This window comes from Zea mays, chromosome 7 (assembly GCF_902167145.1).
Source record: "Zea mays cultivar B73 chromosome 7, Zm-B73-REFERENCE-NAM-5.0, whole genome shotgun sequence".
NCBI classification, from domain to species: Eukaryota; Viridiplantae; Streptophyta; class Magnoliopsida; order Poales; family Poaceae; genus Zea; species Zea mays.
In genome coordinates this window covers 154,187,091-154,212,294 of record NC_050102.1, presented here as the reverse complement: position 1 = coordinate 154,212,294, position 25,204 = coordinate 154,187,091, and the positions used below count along the sequence as shown (strand labels likewise).

Below are 25,204 nucleotides of genomic sequence, written 5' to 3'. Positions count from 1 at the left end.
GGCCCAAGTACTTGGATCACCTTAGCTGGAACAGCTGCCGCATGCTGGTTAGGTGTTTTACTGATTAGTATCCCACACCAAAAGGCATGCCATTTTTGTTTGCAAGGACCAATGAACTGTAAAGTGAAAAAATTATTGACACTACATCAGTACGTGGTTTCAAAATGTTCAACAAGTCATATCAAACCCAAAGTGAACTACCTTAGAAATAAAATTTATATTACTAATGGAGAAAGAAGCTACAATCAGGTTACAGATACCTCAATGTCACATTGTCACTATTGATGTTGCCTACAGTTGTCAAAGTATCTCTCTCACAGCTCTGATCACTTGTTAATCTGGTCTTAAGTTTACTCTTTTCCATCATGACAGACTGGTAAAATGGAATGTCAGATGATCCAAATAATTTTAACTAAACTAACAAGGACCAAGAACGGTGATGCATCAAAAGAAGGTAAGAAATAAATCGCCCTGGAGGCTAGGTATAATGTAACAGAGAGAAAAAAATTGTCTGGGTCCTGCTTGAAGTCTAACTGATTGTGAGCAACCATCTTCTCTAGAATAGGTGGTGCTTGCCATACAATCAAGGCTCCAGTCTCCTCAATAAGACCACATGTTGAGTCATGACAATCAAGGCTCCAGTCTCCATGGATTTTATGGAGCTCCCAAATGACAACTTCATCACCACCTGCACCTAATCTTACTACACATCTTGAGATGAATTTGGTGACTTACTCGGAAACACATCCCACTAAAGGCTAAAAAAAGAGGGCCGGGAATGGAGTGAGGTTCGCAGTTGGGAGGCGAGGCCTGGAGCGTGTAGACGCTGGCAGAGGAAGACAAGAAGGCGGTGGACCTAACCTCGTCCGCGCTCACCTCGGGCCCTTACGAGCCCCACCGATCCGGATCTGCGCGACATACGCACGGTCGACAGGGTAGGGCTGGTTGGGGGCGAGAGTTCTAGATCATCGCGACGAGGGGGGAGAGGCGTGTTAGAAATATGCCCTAGAGATAATCATAGAGATGAGCATATTTCTTTGTATCCATGATATATATATATTGCTTAATTGAATATCCATGGAAGGCACCTTGTATTGATTAGCAATTATGTGAATTGTTTGTGAGATTCTTTACTTATATGGTTATTCTAAATGATGTCCCTAGTCAGAGTCGATGACTAGCATATGTATTAGTTGATGACTACATTTCACAAGTCATGAACATGGAGATGTTAAACTAATAATGTGGGCGCATGTATGACATGAGGCTGGACCGACCCAACGTGAGATATTGTAATATAGTTCTCTTCTTGCAACATGAATACTGTATCCTTAGACCTGAGATTGTCGCATGTTCTCAAGATGTGAATTGACTTACTTAGGGACTATCAAACGCTACCCCGTAACTGGGTAGTTATAAAGGTAGTTTTGGGTTTGTCAGGAAGCATGCTATGAGGCATGGTCAGTCAAGATGGAATTTGTCCCTCTCTTTGTGAGAGAGATATCTCTGGGCCCCTCGAGTGATTGGATCAAGAAATGCATGGCCGTGCTAGGGTTAAGAGTTAACCATTGAAAGGATTCCAATTTACAGTATCGAGAAAGAGAGGTCAGCTTAGAGCCAGACCAAATATCGTGAGACAAAGGGAACAACATGTACGTAATGTCGCAATGGTTCGTCTGATATGATCTTTACGTACACATAGGAGTTGACATGTCTTGCTAGAGGCCGCTGTTAATTATTGGACCAAGTAAGAGTACTCGGGCTATGTCTATTTGTACGTGAACCTATAGGGTCACACACTTAAGGGGAAGGAAGCCTAATTCGGATTAGATCCGAAATTAGACTGGGCTTTAGGGTTAATGATGGGCCTCGGCGTCAGAAGCCCACCATAACGCCTATATAATGAGGGGCGGGGGCGCGATTAAGAGATAACCTAATTCGCCACCTGCAAACCAGCAGCCGCCGCTCGCCTCTCGCCCTCGCCAAGCCGCCGTCGTGAACCTAGCAGTTCGGTACGCGGCGCTTCCTCCCTGTACGTGTGGATACCTCGGAGATGCTGCATCTTGAGCACTTGGACGAACCGTGCGAGGACGTGAAGGACGCCGGCGACTGCACGGCACTGCTCGACGCGTTCGTCTACATCGAGACGTCTTCCGCTGCTCTGCGCGTCTAGTGGTAATTCCATGACCTATAACCGCAGTAGTTCTTGGTATTATGGGGTTGAAAATTTTGTTTTGCGCTAGTGTAGCATCCCCGTAATCCTACAGTGGTATCGGAGCAGGTTCTGCGTAGTTTTAGGTCTGGATCTAGGTTCATGAGATGGATCTACTTGATGCACGGTTTGATTAGATCAATTGGTTATAAAGGGTTGAAGTAGATTACATCGGATATGACTGGAGAGATCAGTTCGTCCTTCTCTGTTATGTGCGCGACTTGCCCCTACCGGCTGGAATCACCATCGGGGCTAACTGCGTACACAACTAGCAGATTGATGTAACAGATCAACGTCATGAGTGTAATCTTCTTCGGGTCGAAAGTCTCGGATTTGGGTTGATTTGATCAACCGCATGAGATTTCCAGTGGAATTTCCATACATACGATGCATGGAATCCTGTGAGGTTTTCAGGGCGCTGCCCTGAGACCCGCGGGGGGCGGCTCCCCCCTCGACCCCCCGCCCGTTGACCGGCTTAAACAAAGTCAGCTTAATGGTTAAGGACTTTGAGGCATAAGGTTGGGAGCCGAGACATAGAGATGTCACCCAACAACAGGAGTCATATATATGATATGATTAGCAAGGAGTTGTTTACCGATCTACCTTGTCTTCTAGCGGTGATGCTAAAGCTCACTAGTAGACTTGTTAGTTGTGGGTTCTGAATCACTAAGTATCAATCGAGGGATATTGATTTTAGTGGGAGTAGACTATTAAATGTTTAATATGATTTACTCTGTCATGGATATTTTTGTCTTAGTATTTTGCATTATTTTGTTGTAGATAAATGGCACCTAGCACACCAACATTTACTTTGCGATCAATTCTTGAAAAGGATAAGTTAAATGGAACAAACTATACGGATTGGATCCGTAACCTGAGAATTGTTCTTAGGGCTGAAAAAAAGGAAGACGTTCTAGACACCCCACTACCAGAGGATCCTGGTGAAAATGCAACTGCTGCAGCTAAAACCGCTTACAAGAAAGCAATGGATACTAATCTTGAAGTGAGTTGCCTAATGCTTGCTTGCATGGAGCCTGAGCTGCAGATGCAGTTTGAGACAAACCATGAGGTACACGATATGATCGTGGCGCTCAAGGATATGTTCCAGACTCAGGCTAGGACTGAAAGGTTCAATGTGTCCAAAGCCTTTCTGGAATGCAAGCTAGCAGAAGGCGCAGCAGTTGGGCCACACGTAATCAAAATGGTTGGTTACAGTCAGAGGTTGGAGAAGCTAGGCTTCCCAATAAGCCAAGAGTTGGCCACTGACTTCATTTTGGCATCTCTTCCGCCCAGCTATGGAAACTTCATCACGAACTACCATATGCATGGGGCGGAGAGGGGCCTCAATGAACTATGTGGCATGCTGAAAACTGCAGAGGGGGACATAAAGAAAAGCGCTGGCAGCAGCGGCCATGTGATGGCGGTCCAAAACAAACCCAACTTTAAGAAGAAGGGTAAAACTCAAAAGAAGAAGGGCAAGGCAAAGGATACATTATCCAAGCCAAATCAAAAGCCCAAGGCTGGACCAGCTGCAGATGCAGAGTGCTTTTATTGCAAAGAACTTGGTCACTGGAAAAGGAATTGCAAGCAGTACTTGGCCTCTATTAAGGATCGCGGCGGTAAGGGTACAGCCGCAGCAGGTACACTTGCTATTCACATTACAGAAATTTTTCTTGCTGATTCTTATATTAATTCTTGGGTATTTGATACCGGATCGGTTGCCCATATTTGCAATTCGATGCAGGGAATGATAAGAAGTAGAAGCGTGAAAAGAGGAGAAGTTGATTTCTGGGTAGGCAATAATGCAAGAGTTGCTGCGTTGACCGTCGGGACGATGCAACTCCACCTCCCATCAGGATTTATTTTGGAGTTAAATAATTGTTATCTAGTTCCTAGTATGAGTCGAAACATTATGTCTCCTTCATGTTTGATGAAGGATGGTTATTCATTTGCGAGTGAAAACAATGGTTGTGTGATCTCTAAGAATGACATGTTTGTGGCTTTTGCATCCATTATGAATGGGTTATTCATTTTAAATCTTGATGATGCACCTATCTGTAATATTAGTGCTAAAAGGCCTCGGCCTAATGATTTAAGTCCTACCTACATGTGGCACTGTCGTTTGGGTCATATAAGTGAGAATCGCATGAAGAAGCTTCATTCTGATGGGCTTTTAACTTCGTTTGATTTTGAATCATACGAGACATGTGAAGCTTGCTTACTTGGTAAGATGACCAAGGCGCCTTTCACGGGTTTACCGGAGAGGACATTAGATTTATTGGAACTCATACATACTGATGTGTGCGGACCAATGAGTACGACAGCTAGGGGAGGATTCCAATACTTCATAACCTTCACTGATGATTTTAGTAGATATGGGTATGTCTACTTAATGAAACACAAGTCTGAATCCTTAGAAAAGTTCAAAGAGTTTCAGAATGAAGTAGAAAATCAGCGTGGCAAGAAAATTAAAGCACTGCGATCAGATCGTGGTGGTGAATATTTGAGTCATGAGTTTAGCAATCATCTAAAGAGTTGTGGAATTGTTCCACAGCTTACGCCACCTGGAACGCCTCAGAGGAATGGCGTGTCTGAGCGACGTAATCGGACTTTATTGGATATGGTTCGATCAATGATGAGCCAGTCGGACCTACCTTTGTCGTTTTGGGGATACGCTCTAGAAACAGCAGCTTTCACACTAAATAGGGTACCGTCTAAGTCCGTAGTTAAGACACCATATGAGATGTGGACTGGGAAGACTCCCAGCTTGTATTTTCTGAAGATTTGGGGTTGTGAGGTTTACGTCAAGCGACTACAGTCGGATAAACTCACTCCAAAATCGGACAAGTGCATGTTCGTGGGATATCCAAAGGAAACTTTAGGATATTACTTTTACCACCGGTCAGAGGGCAAAGTGTTTGTCGCCCGGAACGGTGTGTTCTTAGAGAAAGAGTTTCTCAAAAGAGAGAAAAGTAAACAAAATGTGTATCTTGAAGAAGTTCAGGATGAGCCAGTGGGACAAGATTCAACAAGTGATGCTAATGTAGCAAAACAAGTTGAGACGTCTATGGCAAGAGAATCACCACCACAACCACGAAGGTCAGCAAGGCTTCACGAGGCACGAGGAGAAGTGCTATTGTTGGGCAATGGGGAAGTGTTGTTGTTAGACAACGACGAACCTGCAACATATTCAGAAGCGATGATGGACCCAGATTCCGAGAAATGGCATGTCGCCATGAGATCCGAGATAGATTCCATGGGAGAAAATCAAGTTTGGAACTTGGTTGACCCGCCTGATGGTGTTAGACCTATAGAATGCAAATGGATCTATAAGAAGAAGAAAGACATGGATGGAAATGTTCACATCTATAAGGCTCGACTTGTTGCAAAAGGTTTTCGACAAGTTCAAGGAGTTGACTATGACGAGACATTCTCGCCAGTAGCGATGCTTAAATCTATTCGGATCATTCTAGCTATTGCCGCATATTTCGATTATGAGATTTGGCAGATGGATGTCAAAACAGCTTTCCTTAATGGAAACCTAGATGAGGACGTGTATATGATACAGCCCGAGGGTTTTGTCGATCCGATCAATGCTGGAAAGATATGCAAACTTCAGAAATCCATTTATGGGTTGAAGCAAGCATCTCGGAGTTGGAACATTCGTTTTGATGAAGTGATCAAAGGGCTTGGTTTTCATCAGAATGAAGAAGAAGCTTGTGTTTACAAGAAGGAAAGTGGGAGCGCTGTTGTATTTCTGATCTTGTATGTGGATGACATATTATTGATTGGGAATGACATTCCTATGCTGGAGTCCGTCAAGGCTTCACTGAAAAAGAGTTTTTCTATGAAGGACTTAGGGGAAGCAGCATATATTTTGGGCATAAGGATCTATAGAGATAGGTCGAAGAGGCTTATAGGATTAAGTCAAGATATGTACATTGACAAGGTTTTGAAACGGTTCAACATGGAACAGTCCAAGAAAGGGTTCATACCTATGTCACATGGTAAACACCTTAGCCAGATGCAATGTCCTGCAACGGCTAATGAGCGGGAGCGCATGAGTAAGGTACCATACGCCTCAGCAATTGGTTCAATCATGTATGCCATGATAAGTACACGCCCAGATGTTTCATACGCTATAAGTGCTACGAGTAGATACCAGGCTGATCCAGGTGAGGATCACTGGACAGCGGTAAAAGGCATTCTTAAGTACTTAAGAAGGACTAAAGATATGTTCCTGGTATATGGGGGTAAGGAGGAGCTCATTGTAACTGGTTACACCGATGCTAGCTTCCAAACTGACCCAGACGAGTTAAAATCGCAATCAGGTTTTGTGTTCACAATAAATGGTGGTGCTGTTAGTTGGAAGAGTTCCAAACAGGAGACTGTGACTGATTCTACAACAGAAGCCGAGTACATTGCAGCTTCTGAATCTGCGAAGGAAGGTGTTTGGATAAGAAAGTTCCTCATCGAGCTTGGTGTGTTTCCTAATGCATCTAGCCCATTGAACCTCTACTGTGACAACAATGGGGCTATTGCGCAAGCTAAGGAGCCAAGGAACCACCAGAAAAACAAACACGTACTGCGGAAGTTTCACCTCATACGGGAATTCATTAGGCGGGGTGAGATAAAGATATGCAAAATACATACGGATTTGAATGTTGCTGATCCTTTGACAAAACCTCTTCCACAACCTAAGCATGAGGCACACGTGAGATCTATGGGTATTAGATATCTTCTAGATTAACTCTAGTGCAAGTGGGAGACTGTTAGAAATATGCCCTAGAGATAATCATAGAGATGAGCATATTTCTTTGTATCCATGATATATATATATATATATTGCTTAATTGAATATCCATGGAAGGCACCTTGTATTGATTAGCAATTATGTGAATTGTTTGTGAGATTCTTTACTTATATGGTTATTCTAAATGATGTCCCTAGTCAGAGTCGATGACTAGCATATGTATTAGTTGATGACTACATTTCACAAGTCATGAACATGGAGATGTTAAACTAATAATGTGGGCGCATGTATGACATGAGGCTGGACCGACCCAACGTGAGATATTGTAATATAGTTCTCTTCTTGCAACATGAATACTGTATCCTTAGACCTGAGATTGTCGCATGTTCTCAAGATGTGAATTGACTTACTTAGGGACTATCAAACGCTATCCCGTAACTGGGTAGTTATAAAGGTAGTTTTGGGTTTGTCAGGAAGCATGTTATGAGGCATGGTCAGTCAAGATGGAATTTGTCCCTCTCTTTGTGAGAGAGATATCTTTGGGCCCCTCGAGTGATTGGATCAAGAAATGCATGGCCGTACTAGGGTTAAGAGTTAACCATTGAAAGGATTCCAATTCACAGTATCGAGAAAGAGAGGTCAGCTTAGAGCCAGACCAAATATCGTGAGACAAAGGGAACAGCATGTACGTAATGTCGCAATGGTTCGTCTGATATGATCTTTACGTACACATAGGAGTTGACATGTCTTGCTAGAGGCCGCTGTCAATTATTGGACCAAGTAAGAGTACTCGGGCTATGTCTATTTGTACGTGAACCTATAGGGTCACACACTTAAGGGGAAGGAAGCCTAATTCGGATTAGATCCGAAATTAGACTGGGCTTTAGGGTTAATGATGGGCCTCGGCGTCAGAAGCCCACCATAACGCCTATATAATGAGGGGCGGGGGCGCGGTTAAGAGATAACCTAATTCGCCACCTGCAAACCAGCAGCCGTCGCTCGCCTCTCGCCCTCGCCAAGCCGCCGTCGTGAACCTAGCAGTTCGGTACGCGGCGCTTCCTCCCTGTACGTGTGGATACCTCGGAGGTGCTGCATCTGGAGCACTTGGACGAACCGTGCGAGGACGTGAAGGACGCCGACGACTGCACGGCACTGCTCGACGCGTTCGTCTACATCGAGACGTCTTCCGCTGCTCTGCGCGTCTAGTGGTAATTCCATGACCTATAACCGCAGTAGTTCTTGGTATTATGGGGTTGAAAATTTTGTTTTGCGCTAGTGTAGCATCCCCGTAATCCTACAAGGCGGGCGCAGCGGGCAGGGTACAGACAGCAGTGCGCGTCAGCAAGGAGGAGGGCGTGCAAGAGCAGAAGCGCACCCCAACACGTCGGTGTAGAAGGAGAGGTGGCGACAGGAAGATGCGTCGAGGACAGGGCAGACACGAGGACGCGGAGCGGCTATCACAACGGGGGTCGGCGCGGCAGACGCTGGTGATGAGGTGGGCGCGGAACCGAGGACGAGTGAGGTGGCGGTAGGCTCGGCTTCTCTGGGTCGGAGACAGCGAGGAGGGAGTACTCGGAGGCTATGACGCGTGCCAATCTGGGTGACACGGAGGAGGGCGAGGAGGCAGAGCACGAGGAGGAGACGACGCCGAGGCTGGGCACGAGGTACAGGCTGTCGCGGGCGGGGGTAGGCGAGATTTGTGGAGGAGCGGACGAGATTTGCGGAGGCGGGGGCATGGTGTATCACTGTGGACGCCCTTAATACAGCCTTATAGAGCAGTAGTAGATTACAATATAAATCATTTTATTTTAAAGAGTTCAAGCATATTAAATTTAGTTAAATTTATATAATAAATAACATTATATATAATACCAAATAAATATTAATTTATAATAATGGGATGCGAATACCGAATAGTTTGTTAAGGGCATGTTCAACCGGAATGGAATTGTATTTTGAAATATAACACATTTTGCTCCAACAGAGGAGAAACCACCCGTAGGCTCCCCTCCTACAATATCTTGCTCCATTCCGGTCTCTCAATCCCCAAATCTCGTTGTCGCCGTCTCGGGTGGTTAAATCACCCGTAGGCTACTTCCTCCTCTCCCGTCTCCGGCCTCTGCGATACACGATGCGTCTTCGCTCCAGTTTCTTACCTCCAGCGTGCTCTCCGGTCTCCTGTTTTAACACCCCCACCTGCCGGCACAATGCCGTCCCAGAGGTGTTCGGAGCGCTCGTCGCCTACGAGGCTCGGGCTATTGTTCTGCCTAGACAGCCGCTCTACTACACTCTATTGACAGTGATAGTTATTGGCATACTGCTAACCTATTATACTATGTCCTTTCAAAGTGCCATCTGTAGCGCGTCTTACTCTAGTTGCACCTTGCACGCACTTGGCCACTTGGGAAACTTCATTTCAATGTAGTGGTGCTTGGTGAGTTATGGAGGTTAGTTTCTGGGTCACTGCTGTCTTTGGGATGCAATGCCTTCTATTCTCACTGGTTACGTACTCCCATGGGAATCGTGGATGTTCCTAAGGCGCTTTATGTTCTTCTTTGGGGGTTGGTACTGGCGTACTGCCTACTGGGGCACGAGATGGGCTTCTTTCCTTCGAGGGAAACAATCGTGGATGTTCCTAAAGCTTGTGTATGTATATGATTTTGTGGATACTAGAAGACAGAAGCCTGCTTAAATGAGTGCTATAGTGGCATGCTTAAATGAGTGCTATAGTGGCAAAAAACTCTTACAACAGCTACCAATAGCCATGCAGAGTTTGCTGCACTTCTGAAGCAATAATGATCACCGGAAAATCCTGATCAAGTGAATCAACTTCTCTGAAATGTTATAAAGTCATCAAAGAATATCAGGCCTGGAGGGGAGGTTCATGTCAGTGAACTAAGGCCAACTTACATAAACGAATGGAGATTTTATCTTCTTGTCAGCCAATGGGACAGGTTGATGGAAAATGAGGGATAGACAGATAGCATAATGAGAAAATACTGGGGGTCATTCTGTAATGAGGAGACGCTGTAATGGCAAAAATGTCAACAGTTCCACTTACTTTGATGGACATGAGCTTTTGAGCAATGATCAGTGCCAATTTCTTGGTATTCTGGGCTCCAATGCCAGTACACTATTGGTTTAGAACTGCGGTTTACTTAAATGGACCATTTTTAAGCTGGAACTAATGCACATCAGAAATTACCACAAAATTTTGTGCTTGTTACTTCTGGGTTTCGTTGTATATGTAATGTAGGAACATGATTCTTGTAAATTGTAAACAATTGCTTTTTTAGCAGGTTGTGATTCTTTCATAGCTGAAACAAAAATTTTAATTTTCGGTGTGCTATGATTCTTCTGGAGTCCATTTAGTTTTTACTTGCTGTCTAGAAATTTGAACACTCTGCGTTCGTTCTGGGCATGCTATTAGTTGTACTGTTTGCAATGCCATGCTATGTTTTTTTATTCATTTGCTTTTGAGAAGGCTGTAATACTCATAGTTCCTCATCTTGAACAAACTTGCTGCTCAATTCTACTCTGAACGAAGATGAGTAAAGTTGCAAGCTCGCTTGTGCCCATATTTTGTCCCTGCACTGCTACGAGAATGGAGATACATGATATATTCTTGTATTAGCAGGAAATGACGATCATCCAGCCTGTTGGATGTGTTGTGGACTGTGCTACTCTTAGCGGTATGCTCCTGATACTAAACTTGCATTATAAGCATTGCTTTTCTGCTCTTGTAACAGTCATTGTTCTCTAATGAAAGGTCTAAGGAATGAATAAAGTGGCTATGCATCTGAGAGGTTATTGCCTTTAAGCTTTAGCTCTTTGCATCTGTCCTCTTATTGCATTATTTATAAGGCATGCCTCCAGGATTTTATTATACTTCTTTACACTTTACTGCTGTGGTTGTGCATGTTGCCCGAATTTCAGATAAAACTTTTTGTAGATGACACAACATATATTTATTGTTCTAATCTTGCGAGGCTGCTCATATTTATATTTAACACTGTCATTGTTATTTTTAATTTGATGAAAGTGAGTTCTCATTTTATGTTTGCAAAATTTTAAGAAGACACATTACATTGTCCATAAGTTCTCAATCTCATTTAGTGTGTGCTGTAGTACACTCCTTTGTTTACCAAACTAATATGTTTAGATATGCTGCAGCTTTTCTGTTACTTCATCAATATTTGCCAGCTTTGTCATAGTTAATTATAAGATGCCATATGACTAGGTTCCTGAAAACATTGACCATATAAATTTCTTGGTGGTAAATTCAATGCTACATAACATTAAGAGAGGGTTGTGTCGGCTTAAAGGTCAACTGGTACCCACTCAGATTTTGTTTGCTTTAGCTTTTGCTTTTCTCTTTCTTTTTTCTTACCTCTTTTATCTATAGAATTCTGTGCTGTTCTCATCCTCCATTGATTTCCTTTTCTGTTCACACTTTAAGCATCTTCTCTTTGCTTGACGGGAGAGGCATGTAACCTAATATTTATGGGAATGAGAGAGTTATATGTTTACTTTTACACCATTTCAGCATTGTACCCTATTTTCATGCCACCATGGAAGGGCTTCGTATTGGAGCACCAATTGTGCAGGTTTATCATGAGAAATCGTTTATCTTACCTGATGTTTCAAGGGTGCTTGCTTGCCTTTATGAGAAGGATGTCAAGTTTGAGACTCACACAGCCTCATACAGGAGCCTACTCAGATTGCAGGTATTTGGAGTCTCCAATCTAGTATTTTTTCTGGCAGGAAGGATATGTTCGAAGATTTGCGCAATTAATCTTGTTATTGCATTTTCATTCTCTGTATGTTGCAGGCATCATCTCATGCTCCAGTTCCATTCTATGATGGCCCTACTTTTCTAGAAGGTAATACTTCATTTTTGGCAAAGTAACTTACAATTCCATGTCAGACCTTCATTCCTTGGAGCCTATATTTTCAGCCGCTGGATAATATTCAAGTTTGCGTTTACTAAAAGAATGCAAGCTAGCTTGGTACTAGGAGGTAGGTTATTTATTAGTTGTCACTAGGAAGTTGTCTGAAAATTGTATATATGGCTACCCTGGCATAAATTTAGACTAATGTATTATCTTATCGACATTTCTCACTTATAAATATATTCTCGTTCCTTCTTGTTAACCAAAAACGGAGAGGGATTTTCATCATATCATGTATACATTCATTTTGGTATTGTAGCCAGTATCCTGCTTGTTCAAAGTTTGTGCCAATCAGTTCTCTAAAATTAGCCAATAAAAAGCTTTAAGCTGGATCCGTGCAAGCTTTACTTAAATGTTCCTTTGTAGCAAACATTGGCCAGCAATGAATCATTAGTGTATGTATATTTCCGATTAATTCGCCAACCATTGGCAAGGTGCATAGAGGCTTCCTCGATGAGCTATCTTTATGGGTGCTAGCTGGTGCCAAACACCTCGGAAGCCTTGGTCTTGCTGCTGCTCCAGGCGCAGCAAGCTCGACTTAATTTTTTCGTTGGTCGTCTCTTTGTATCTTTTTTCTATGGACAGTTTTATTTATGCTTGTTGCTGGCCACCATAGGGTGGTTTTTGTACTGGTCCTCTTGGACCTTAAATTCCCCTCTTCTTAATATAAAGATGTGCATCTCTCCTGCGTTTTTCGAGAAAAAATAACGTGTAAACACATGGATGCAAATCTGAGAGTGCATAAGAATTGGTTTTCAGTTGTGAATGAATTTGACAGTACATTTATATAGTCTATATTCCATTCTAGATTTTAGGTTGTTTTAGTTTTGTCCCAGGTCAAATTTCTCTAACCTCGCCTACAAGCTCACAGAATTTCTGAAAACAAGCGTGCTCCCTTCCTTGTATAGAGCAGTGTGCATTATTCGACCCAGCCTGCCTCAGGCTACCTGTTTCCTTCTTTGTTGCTGTTTTTTTTTATTTGTTTCTGCTGTACAGTTGGTTCTTTTTGGTTTAATAAAATCCTAACAGTGAGGGCTTCCCCTGCTGTTTTTTTGGGTAAAAAATATCTCTAACTGTGATCAAGTGTATAGAAAAATGCACAAACATCTGTAACATCAAACTAGTTTCATTAGATACATTATGAAATATATCTTGATAGTGCATTTATTTGATATTGTAGATGTTAATGTATTTCTTTTCAGTAAACTTGGTCAAAGTTAAATAAGTTTGACTTAGGACGAAGCTAAAAAGACTTACAATTTGAAACAGGGTTTATAATATTGCCTTATTATATCATCGTCTTTAGTCTTTCAAGATTTCAAATTTGGACATATACTTTTTTTTAAATAGTGACATACTTGTGAATAGCAACTGAATGACAATAGCTAATACATTTTGATCATGTAGAATAACTGGTAGGTTTACATTAACTTAGCTCTACAATTTCTTAAGAAGAACAAATGTATTATATTCAAAAGAGCATGTTTGGTTGCATGTCTAAGGTGCCAAAATTTGCCACACATTTTCTGCTACACTTACCTAAGGTTAGACGCTTAAATTCTGCGCCACACCTTAGGCGCATGCCTAAGGAAATCATGCCACACTTTACAAGTCATTGACGAGCGGGGCCTACACAGAAGGAGAAAAATATTGCCACAACTGTGGCTACAAACCAAATACACGCCTAACTCGGTCAAACCTGCCTAACCTTAGGTGTGACAAACTGTGACAAGTGAGGCAGCGAACCAAACATGCCCTTAGACATGCAACCAAACATGCCCATCTTTTTTGTTATCTTATATGCGGCATGCAGTTGGATGCAATAGGATATTAGGATTAAAACAACATATGCGCCAACAAAGCGAATAATAATATGATGCTGTTTCGTTGTGAGTTGTCACAATGTAAAAACATTGTATCTTCCTTTTTCGATTGACTTGCAAATATTAGGATATTGCTTTTAGTGTGTTAGTTATGGATAATTGGATAGATTCAGACTAGCAGCATGTTACTCTTTGGAATCCCAGGACATGATTATATTTTCAGTAACAATGTGCACATCCCCATGAATAATGTACAAGTTGAGTTTTCGTTTGCTAAAGTTGGAAGGAAAATTTTAGCAGTATTCTCCATTCGCGAGTGCAGTTAATTTGACAGCACTCAGGATTTTAGAAACAAAACTATAGCAGTAAACATAGTAACATACAAATATAGGGAGGGAATGAATTCACCGTGAACTGCTCATATTAATTCTTATTAGATGGTAATGACATACTGATATACATGAAGTGGTAGGGATCCATTTTGCCAGTCAACAGAAACAGGTTCAGAAAATCAGCAATACCGAAATGGAATTTAAATTTTATACGCTCATTTATTCAAACTTCTTTTGAGAGTTCTCAGTTCTAATACATTGTTCAAGTGACACAGAACCACCCTGTACTTTTCTTGCATTATCGAAGATCAGCCTTCATGAAAATTGTAAACATGCGCTTCACTTGAAGTTGATGGTTCTGCCTTCTATTTTCAGAATCCAGAGAAATCTGCCGTTATATAGCAGAAAAGTATGAAAATCAAGGATATTCATTCCTCCTTGGAAAGGATGCCCTTGAGAGGGCTTCAGTTGAACAATGGCTCCACAACGAGGAGCATGCTTTCAACCCTCCGAGCCGGGCCTTGTTCTGTCATTTGGCCTTTCCCTTGGGTGAAGAAGATGATGATATTGATGTTCATACAAGGAAGCTAGAAGAGGTTCTGGAAGTTTATGAGCAAAGGCTCAGTGACAGCGAATTCCTTGTTGGAAACAAGTTCACTCTTGCCGACCTTGTTCACCTGCCAAATTCCCACTATATCAAAGCATCTAACAAGTTTCTTTACCTTTATGATTCGAGGAAAAATGTAAGGAGGTGGTGGGATGCTATTTCTGACCGGAGTTCTTGGAAGGAAGTGCTGAGGTATATGAAGAACGTGGAGGAGAAGAACAAACAAGAAGAACTCAAGAAGCAGCAGCAGCAGCAGGAAGAGGCTCCTTCCACCGACCCAATTCGGGTAGACTCGAGAAAGCAGAGCAGAACAGAGCCTCGGACAATATTGGTTCCTCCTGCTGATAATGAGTCATCAGCTTCCATAGTTCCTCGAACAAAGAAGCCTCTTCCTGGTGATCACTTAGTGTCTACTCAACAAGGAAAATCAAGAAAAAATGTGCATCAGTACCCATCACAAGATTCAGAACTGGCAACCTCACATTCTGTTCCTCAAGAACCAATGAGCATGGAATTGGTTCAAGAACGAGAAAGGACGACTCGAAGACCCTACACTGATCAGAGTCAAGATGTCTTCAAAGAGGCAAAGGTTGCTAAGTCTACACCATCTAGTGCAAAACCTATGTACCCTCAACAACCTGCTCCTACTTCAGGGCATGGAGAAGTGGAAGATACTTGGGACAAAGGGGTGAAAGGTAGAGAAACTGTTCCTGACCGACAACAAATGTTGCAAAAATGGGCAGGTACAGCCAGAGAGCAAGTTTCTGATCGTTGGAAAGCAAGTCCTCCATCAAGACAGGCTGCAGCTGAAGATGTTCGTGGTGCCACTGGTGATACAACACAGTCTGCAGATGTTCTTGACACTTCCAAGAAATCTAGAGGTGCCTATGAAGAAGCTAAAGGCCCTGGCTCTGTTAAGGAGGAGAAGACATCCTCTATTTACAAGAAGAAGCCTCTGGTGGCACAAGACAGTCAGGAGCAAGCTCAAACTATCCCAGCTGGTGAGAAAACAGATAGTTCTATACAAAAGCATCAACAAGCTTCGGATGCCCCAAATACTTTTGTTGAGAAATTAAATGCTTCAGAACCAGCAAGAGTAAAAACTCACAGTGACTTCAGTGCTGAACAGCCATATAGAAAAGACACCACTGATGACCAGAAAGTGATACCACCTCTTTCGACTAGAGAACTAACTTCCCAAGTCCAACCTCCCTCTAAACCATCGTATGATGAGAAGCCAACACCAATGAGTCAGCAAAAATCTGATAAGCAAAGAGTGGAACCTCCAATACAAATAGAAGCAGAAATATCTGGTGTTCAACATGCTTCACCATCATTTCCAAGAGCTTCCATGGATGATCGTGCCACTATCGGTGATAAGTTTGCCATGCAGTCAATTATTGATGAAAGAGTTGGAGAACCAACACAAATGCAAACATCAAGTCCAGATGCTCATCCTGCTTCATTACCTACTAAGAGAGAAACTCCTGAAGGTCATGAAATTGGTGATTTAGGGCTTGCCAGTACACCTGGTGGCCAAATATCAGAAGCAAAAAAAGTGGGAGATGACCCAGACACAGTCCATGGAGATGTTTATTATGTCAATTTGTCAACTCAAGATGTGGGCAAGGATGCCTTCAAAGAACCAACGGTCACTGACTCTTTACCATCTAGTGCCCAACCGATTCAGAAATCTGCTATTACTCCATCAAGGCAAACACAAGTTGAAGAAGCTAGGGATAAAAGCATGCAAAGTAGAGAAACTATTCCTGAACAACACAAAATGGTGGAAAGGAAGACAGGTACACCTGGAGAGCAATTATCAGAACGCCAGAAGGAGATTCGTCCATCAAGACAGTCAGCAGCTGAGGATGCTCCAATAAGTGATGCAATACAGCCTCCAGACATCCTTGACACTCCCAAGAAATCTAGAGCCACCTTTGAAGAATATATAGGTCCTGGATCTACATTGCCCAAAGCACAAATTTTGGATGCTCAAGATTCTCAGGTCACCAAAGGAGAATCTACAGTGCCAACTACTGACCAAAGGAAGGACTGGAAATATGAAAAAGATGATGAAACCATCGTGACTGAAGAAAAGTCACTATCAACAGAGCGATCTAGGGAGATGTTCCAGGAAAGTGCATCTACTGCACCTAAGACACATCTTACCGATTCTGGGGGCTCTAATGCACTGGAAAAAACATCCTCTGTTTATCATAAGGGTCCTCTGGTTGCCCAAGACAGCCAGGAGGAAGCTCAAGTCATCCCAGCTGATGAGAAAGTAGATGGTTCTGCATCAGAGCATCATGAATCCTCTGGTACTCCATACAGTTACAATGAAAAATTAAGTGCTTCAGCACCAGCCAGAGGAGATATTCATGATGGTCACAGTGCAGAAGAGCAACATAAAAATTACACTGCCGATGATCAGAAAGTGGCTCCATCTCTATCAAACAAAGAACCAGCATCCCAAGTGCAACCTGCCTCTGAACCATTACAAAGAGCAGTTCCTGATGGGGATTTGCCTAGCAAATCATTCACCATTGATCAATGGCAACGCATGGCTGCTTCATTACATGGTGTAATTATGGATTCTGCTGATGATGAGGCAGCCATATCTCTTAACAATGATCAAAAGTCAAGACCCATGAATCAAGAAGCAGCTCCAAGTTCACAGAGTGTCAATCAGATGGCCAAACAATCTGGTGAGCAAAGGGTCGAACCACCTGTACCAATTGTTGTAGAAGCATCTGATGTTAGACGTGCTGCACCATCACTCCCAGAAGCTGCCAGAACTGATGTTGCCACTATCAGTGATAAATTTACTGAGCAGTCCAACATTGATGAAAGGGTGGGGAAACCAAAACAAATGCAAGCACCAATTACATCTGCTCATCCTGCTTCAAAAGGTACCTTGAGAAGAACTCCTGATAGTCATGAAGCTGGTGAGCTTCTCAGCACATATGAGGGTCAAAGATTAGAGGCTGCAAAAGCTTCACAAGATCCTGCCACAATCCACGAAGATGTTTATGATGCCAGTTTGTCAACTAATGATGTGGCTGTTGATAAAAAGACAGCAACAGATCATGCTATTGGTGATGAGGTTGTCACAAGATCTTTACATGATCAGCAGACACCGCGACCTGCATCAACTCAAGCACAGCCAACTGCTGAGGCTCCACAAGACTCTGATTCATTCCAATATGTACGTACTGGTGACGTGGGAAAAACTGAATTGGCAAAACCAACTGTAACTGATCAAGAAGCAACAGCGCCTGCAGCTGGCCCAACATCAGTCGATCCCCAACGTGCTAACATCATACCAGCTGGAGTTGCCCATTCTGAACAGAAATCCACTCCACCAGGTAACTGATTTCTTTTGTGTGAAAACTAACTGCTGGCTTGCCTAGAGAAGATTTGCATCATGAATAGTCCTCAAAAGTAACAGTTTGCTTTATGGGTTTTAGATAAAGGATCAGCTCGTGTTGCACAACCTCCTACCCCTGTTGAACCAATAAAGGAAGACGGTAATGTTTCTGCAGCTAATTATACTAATGAGCTGCAAATGAGTTTTCAGCAACAGGCCAGATCATCTGCACCAACCACAATAGGAATTCCAGCCTCAGATACCCAGAGTGTTATAGGGAAAATCCAGGTGGTAACTCCGGATAAACATGGCACTGATGACTCAGGAAAACCATTTGATCTAAATCAAGGACATGTTTCACACGCATCACAAGCAATCCTTGGTCAAGAAGAACTGACATCTCCACAAGGCGCAAGAGTTTTTCCAACGTCAGATACCCAACAAAATTTTGCTGCATCAGGTAATGTTTTAGTATGTTTACTGTTGGTTAACTAAAGGTGCATCTTTGTTTCCAGTTTAGTAGAAAAAATGGATACTAAAACAGAACTACTCTGCCACATCTGAGGTTGTTTCTTTCATTTCAGATGAAAAATCTGATAAGGCCTCAAAATCATTTGACTCTGCTGAACCAAGGGAAGAAGATACAGATGCTGCCACTGCTGACCAAACGACTGTACCACCGACAGATGTTACTCGTCAGGTCACAATCTCGACACCAGATGCTAGTGACAGTGTATCAAGGGATCAGGAATCCTCTCCTGACGATAGTCAGACCAGAAATTTGGGGAGCCCACTTATTGCTAGTCAAGAAGAAGCCTCTCGTGCCGGAGGTGAAGGATCTACTCCTGAAGTGCATAGTACCATTGTAGATGAGAAGAAGACACTTCCATCTAGCCAAGCACAATCTTCAAGCACTGGGCCTGATTCAATACAAATTGGTGGTGATGCTCGTCTTAGTGATGCTGGTGTGCCAGCCACAAGCTCTATAGAGAAGCAAGAGGCAGAACCTCCTGCAGAAACACAAGCACCAACTTCTAAGGGTCTACAAGACTCTGGAAGTATCGAGTCACCAAGACAAGCCTTAACTGATCAAACCGTGGCACCTGCGATGAACTCAGTGGCACCATCCGATTCTCCAGAAGGTACTGAACCAGGCGGGGTAATCCCAGATGAACAGAAATTCACCTGACTATTAATTTCAGGTTAATATTCAGTATTCATAGTTCTGCTTCTAATTATTGTGCCTCATATTACAGGTCCAAATTCTTCTCGATCTGTACAGACCCCTTATCAACAAGCCATTACAAAAGGAGACACTGTTGTTACTGCAGCTGATCAAGCCGAGAACATGCAAACAATAACTTATCAACAAGCCATTACACCTGTTCCATACACAGCTAAACCTTCATTCCCAGGTGCTCAGGATGCATCAAGGCAGGAAACTATTCCTGATGAGGGGCCAATGGAAAATTATTCTCCTAAACCTGGAGCACAGACACAGCCACCTGCAGCAACTCTAGATGTATCACCCTATGCCTCGAGCAAGGTTAAATCAACTGGGCAAGGAGCCAAGCCACCAACAGGGCACCAAGCATCTTCTCCAGAAACTCAGCTTGGTTCCTCACAACCAGGCGAAGATGCCCCAGCAGTACAAAAAATTGCTGCATCAGGTAATGCTTTAGTATGTTTCCTGTTGGTTAACTAAAGGTGCATCTTTGTGTCTAGTTTAGTAGAAAAAAAAAGATACTAAAATAGAACAACTCTGCCACTTCTGATGTTGTTTCTTTCATTTCAGATGAAAAATCTGCCACGGCCTCAAAACCATTTGACTCTGCTGAACCAAGGGAAGAAGATACTGATGCTGCCACTGCTGACCAAATGACTGTACCACCGACAAATGTTACTCGTCAGGTCACAAGCTCAACACCAGATGTTGGTGACACTTTATCAAGAGATAAGGAATCATCTCCTGATGATGATCAGATCAGAAATTTGGGGAGCCCACTTATTGCTAGCCAAGAAGAAGCCTCTCGTGCTGGAGGTGAAGGATCTACTCCTAAGGTGCATAGTGCCATTGTAGATGAAGAGAGAACACTTCCATCTAGGCATGATGCACAAACTTCAAGCACTGAGACTGATTCAACACAAATTGATGGTGATGCTCGTCTTAGTGGTGTTGGTATGCCAGCCACAAGCTCTATGGAGAAACAAGAGGCAGAACCTCCTACAGAAACACAAGAGCCAACTTCTAAGGGTCTACAAGACTCTAGAAATATTGAGTCACCAAGACAAGCCTCAACTTATAAAACCGTGACACCTGCGATGAACTCAGCAGCACCATCCGATGCTCTAGAAGGTACTGAACCAGGTGATGCAATCCCCGATGAACAGAAATCCAACTGCCTATTAATTTCAGTTTAATATTCAGTATGCATAGTTCTGTTGCTAATAAAATTGTTTCTCATATTGCAGGTCCAAATTCTTCTCGATCTGTACAGACCCCTTTATCTACTGGACCAACAAAAGGAGACACTGTTGTTAGTGCTGCTGATCAAGCTAAGGACATGCACACGATACCTTATCAACAAGACATTACACCTAGTTCAAACACAGGTAAACCTCCATTCCAAGGTGCTCAGGATGCATCAAGGCAGGAAATTATTCCTGATGATGGGCCAGTGGGAAATTATTCTCCTAAACCTGGAGCACAGACACAGCCGCCTGCAGCAATTCTAGATGTATCACCATATGCCTTGAGCAAGGCTAAATCAACTGGGCAAGGAGCCAAGACACCAACAGGGCACCAAGCATCTTCTCCGGGAACTCAGCTTGGTTCCTCACAAACACAAGGCAAGGATACCCCAGAAGAACAAAATATTGCTGCATCAGGTAATGTTTTAGTAAGTATCCTGTTGGTTAACTAGAGATGCATCTTTGTTTCCAGATTAGTAAAAAACAATACTAAAATAGAACAAATCTGCCACATGTGAGGTTGTTTCTTTCATTTCAGATGAAAATTCTGCCAACACCTCAAAATCATTTGACTCTGCTGAACCAAGGGGGGAAGATATTGATGCTGCTACTGCTGATCAAACAACTGTACCACCGGCAAATGTTACTCGTCAGGTCATAAGCTCAACACCAGATGCTAGTAAAACTTTAGTAAGAGATTTGGAATCCTCTCGTGATAATGGCCAAATCAGAAATTTGGGAAGCCCACTTATTGCTAGCCAAGAAGCAGCCTCCCGTGCTGGGCATACTTCTGATGATGGATCTACTCCTGAAGTGCATAGTACCATTGTAGATGAGAAGAAGACACTTCCATCTAGCCAAGAAAAATCTTCAAGCACTGGGCCTAATTCAACACAAATTGGTGGTGATGCTCGTGTGCTAGCCACAAGCTCTATAGAGAAGCAAGAGGCAGAACCTCCTGCAGGAACACAAGCACCAGCTTCTAAGGGTCTACAAGACTCTGGAAATATCAAGTCACCAAGACAAGCCTTAACTGATCAAATCGTGACACCTGCGAAGAACTCAGCGGCACCATCTGATGCTCTAGAAGGTACTGAACCAGGTGAGGCAATCCCTGATGAACAGAAATTCACCCGACTATTAATTTCATGTTAATATTCAATATGCATAGTTCTGCTGCTAATAAGATTGTGCCTCATATTACAGGTCCAAATTCTTCTCGATCCGTACAGACCCCTTTATCTACTGGACCAACAAAAGGAGACACTGTTGTTACTGCTGCTGACGAAGCTAAGGACATGGAAACAATAACTTACCAACAAGCCATTACACCTGTTTCCGACACAGCTAAACCTCCATTCCCAGGTGCTCAGGATGCTTCAAGGCATGGAAGTGTTCCTGATGATGAGCCAGTGGGAAATTATTCTCCTAAACAGACACAGCCACCTGCAGAAATTCTAGATGTATCACCGTATTCCTTGAGCAAGGCTAAATCAACTGGCCAAGGAGCCAAGACACCAACAGGGCACCAAGCATCTTCTCCGGAAACTCAGCTTGGTTCCTCACAAACACAAGGCGAAGCTGCCCCAGCAGAACAAAAATTTGCTGCATCAGGTAATGTTTTAGTATGTTTACTGTTTGTTAACTAAAGGTGTTCCAGTTCAGTAGAAAAAAAAGGGATACTAAAATAGAACTATGCCACACCTGAGGTTGTTTCTTTTATGTCAGATGAAAAATCCGCCAAGGCCTCAAAATCATTTGACTCTGCTGAACCAAGGGAAGATACAGATGCTGCCACTACTGACCAAACGATTGTACCACCGACAAATGTTACTCAGGTCACAAGCTCAACACCAGATGCTAGTGATACTTTATCAAGAGTTCAGGAATCCTCTCCTCACGATGGTCAGATCAGAAATTTGGGGAACCCACTTATTGCTAGTCAAGAAGAAGCCTCTCGAGCGGGAGGTGAAGGATCTCTTGAAGTGCATAGTAACATTGTAGATGAGAAGAAGACACTTCCATCTAGCCAAGCACAATCTTCAAGCACCGGATCTGATTCAACACAGATGGGTGGTGATGCTGGTCTTAGTGATGCTGGTGTGCCAGCCACAAGCTCTATAGAGAAGCAAGAGGCAGAACCTCCTGCAAGAACACAAGCACCAACTTCGAAGGGTCTACAAGACATTGGAAATATTGAGTCACAAGGACAAGCCTTAACTGATCAAACCGTGGCACCTAAGATGAACTCAGCAGCAGCATCTGATGCTCCAGAAGGTACTGAACTAGGTGAGGCAATCCTTGATGAACAGAAATTCACCCAGATGTTAATTTCAGGTTAATATTCAGTATGCATAATTCTGCTGCTAATATGGTTATTCCTTATATTACAGGTCCAAATTCTTCTCGATCCGTACAAACTCCTTTTTCTACTGAGCCAGCAGAAGGAGAAACAAATTCAACCAATGAAGAATCCAAGTCGCAACAGAAAGTTGGCCAGTTTGGTACTCAATCATTTAAAGATAACAACAAAGAAGCTGATGGAACAGTAAGGTCTAATATATCGAGATCAACTGAGGAACTCCAAGAACCACCTTCGAGGCCTAAGGGAGAATCAAGTGAAGAACCAGAGAACCAACAACTGGCTGACCAAGCTATTGTTAAACCACTAGAGGGTAATGAGCAGCAAGCTGAACAGACAAAACCACATGAGACTGCAATTGCTGAGGATTCGGAAAATACCAATCTGAAGAACAACAGAATATCACAAGTGGAAACTTTAGATTCATCAGGAAAGCAAGCCTCAGTATTTCAGCAGCTAGGAAAGAACACAAAAGATGCCCTCAACTCAACTGAGGATGCACCAGGTGATGGAAAAGCAGTTAGTAAATCCGAGCACAGCTCGAGATCTGAAGAATCCAAGGTGCAGCTACAGTCTGAAGACAAGGCACGAGTTCCTGGAACTGATGCACCAAGCTTAGAAACTGGGCATCCTAGCAACGGAGGCCTTCAAGCAAATAGCTATCAGGATAACAGTAGCCAATCTCAGGAAGAAGCTTCAAACAAATCTGTCGAGCAATCTTCTGGTATTCGGAACAAAGACAATGACTCCAGCAGATTGGATGACTCGACCGGCTCCACCAAGACCGAGAGTTGAAAAACTAAGCCCTGGTAATTGATAAACCTTTGTGCTATGGTTCATCGACCAACACATTATGTGAGCAAGTGTTTTGCGAATTCATCGCTTTTCAATTTTTACCCTTTTTTCTCATTTGCTTATCCGTTGTAAGTCTAATAAGGTCAGCTCTGCTGTCATCGTTGGGTTATGCCCCCTGTATTCTTGTGTTGTTCTTGTCCAAGTACATTTTTACCTTTGAACAATGAGTGAGAATGCAATGATGTCGCCATTCCTGTATATTATCACTTACATGTTTTTACAACAACAACCCAGCCTTCTAGAGGATGTGATGTAATGTTCCTTTCGTTATGCTTTGAATTAAAGCATATGATCTAATTTTACTTTTGTTATGAATATTGGACAATGAATTGAACATATGAACTAGTTATACTCTTTTTCCCTTCTGACCAAAGGGTTTTTTAACAAGAGTACTCTTTTCCCCTTCTGGCCAAAGGGTTCTTTAACAAGACAGCCATTGCACGGCTATGGGTCAAATTTGTTTGTATTGTCTTTTATTGTTTGGTTCTTTAACAAGAGTTATCTTTTTCCCTTCTGACCAAAGAGTTCTTTAACAGGACAGTCATTGCACAACTCTGGGCCAAATTTGTTTGTTTTGTATTTTTTTCTCGAAACACGTAGGAGAACTACGCCCTATTATATATTAAGCAGAGGAAAAGAGGTCTACAGAAGACCAGGTACAAAAGCCTCCTAATGAGAACAAACATAAAGAAAAGAATCCATCTAAAAGGACAACGACCCAGCACCCATAACAGCCCTAAGCCTCAGCTAAAGGGGCAGCTAAATAGGAGAGGCCCTTTGCTCCAGCAATTTCCCACCGTTTCCGCTCCTCTTTTGTAGACCTTAGGATCACAGATAAGTTAGGATTCCTCCTGTCAAAGATACATTTATTTTGATAATTCCATATTATCCAAGCCCCAAAATGATAAGGGAGTCAAGGCCTTATTTGATAAGACCATTGACTGTACCTGACACCTCTTCCCACCACCTCTTTTTCTCGAAAGCGCAGGAGAGCTGCGCATCATTATATTAAGTAGAAGGAAAAGAGGGTCCAAAATAGACCATAGTACAAAAGACCTCCCTGAGGGGATAAAAAAACCAAAGAAAAGAAGAGAAAAAAACAAAAAAAACAAACAATTCCTGAAAAAACAAAACCAGCCCATCAGCGATAAACCAGGCAGCTAGGTGCCCCGGATGGTTGCGGCAAGAAAGGAGAGACCCTTAGCTCCTGCCATTTCCCACAACTGTTGTTCCTCCCTTGCCTGACAAAGAGCTACAGAAACACTATGGGAGATTCCATCAAAGACAATTCGATTCCGATGATTCCAAATAATCCAGGCCCCCAAGGCAATAAGGGAGTTGACACCCTTCATAATCATATCTCCAGAGCCATTGTCAATCATCTCCCACCAACCTGTAAAAGACACCGTACTAGGTGTAGGAGCCAGATTTTGTAGTTTGAAAATGCACATCAGCCGGAACCAGAA

The 25,204-nt window shown here is 42.8% G+C and overlaps 1 protein-coding gene across 6 annotated transcripts; it reads left to right on the top strand.

Moving 5' to 3' along the window:
* The first annotated feature begins 11,486 nt into the window (after positions 1 to 11,486).
* On the top strand, positions 11,487 to 23,967 carry LOC103633158 (uncharacterized). 6 transcript variants are annotated; one of them, XM_020541434.2, is made up of 12 exons: positions 11,487 to 11,692; positions 11,797 to 11,848; positions 14,448 to 18,047; positions 18,150 to 18,509; positions 18,634 to 19,191; positions 19,306 to 19,719; positions 19,845 to 20,405; positions 20,522 to 20,938; positions 21,060 to 21,623; positions 21,728 to 22,135; positions 22,250 to 22,798; positions 22,915 to 23,967. In XM_020541434.2, the coding sequence occupies exons 1-12, from the start codon at positions 11,537 to 11,539 to the stop codon at positions 23,676 to 23,678; spliced, it is 8,403 nt and encodes a 2,800-aa protein (XP_020397023.1). In that variant the 5' UTR covers positions 11,487 to 11,536; the 3' UTR covers positions 23,679 to 23,967. The 6 variants fall into 6 exon arrangements, with proteins under 6 accessions (XP_020397023.1, XP_008653065.1, XP_035816958.1 ...); XM_008654843.3 differs by having other exon boundaries at positions 19,845 to 20,417; XM_035961065.1 differs by having other exon boundaries at positions 11,488 to 11,692; positions 21,060 to 21,611; positions 22,250 to 22,810.
* The last annotated feature ends 1,237 nt before the right edge of the window (positions 23,968 to 25,204 follow it).

What these genes read in the sequence shown, in the direction of transcription:
- LOC103633158 (XM_008654840.3), top strand. Translation starts at nt 11,537, where the DNA reads ATGGAAGGGCTTCGTATTGGAGCACCAATTGTGCAGGTTTATCATGAG. An exon ending in TGGCCCTACTTTTCTAGAAG is followed by an intron (nt 11,849 to 14,447) that starts GTAATACTTCAT and finishes TTCTATTTTCAG; the next exon opens with AATCCAGAGAAATCTGCCGT. An exon ending in ACCATCCGATTCTCCAGAAG is followed by an intron (nt 19,192 to 19,305) that starts GTACTGAACCAG and finishes CTCATATTACAG; the next exon opens with GTCCAAATTCTTCTCGATCT.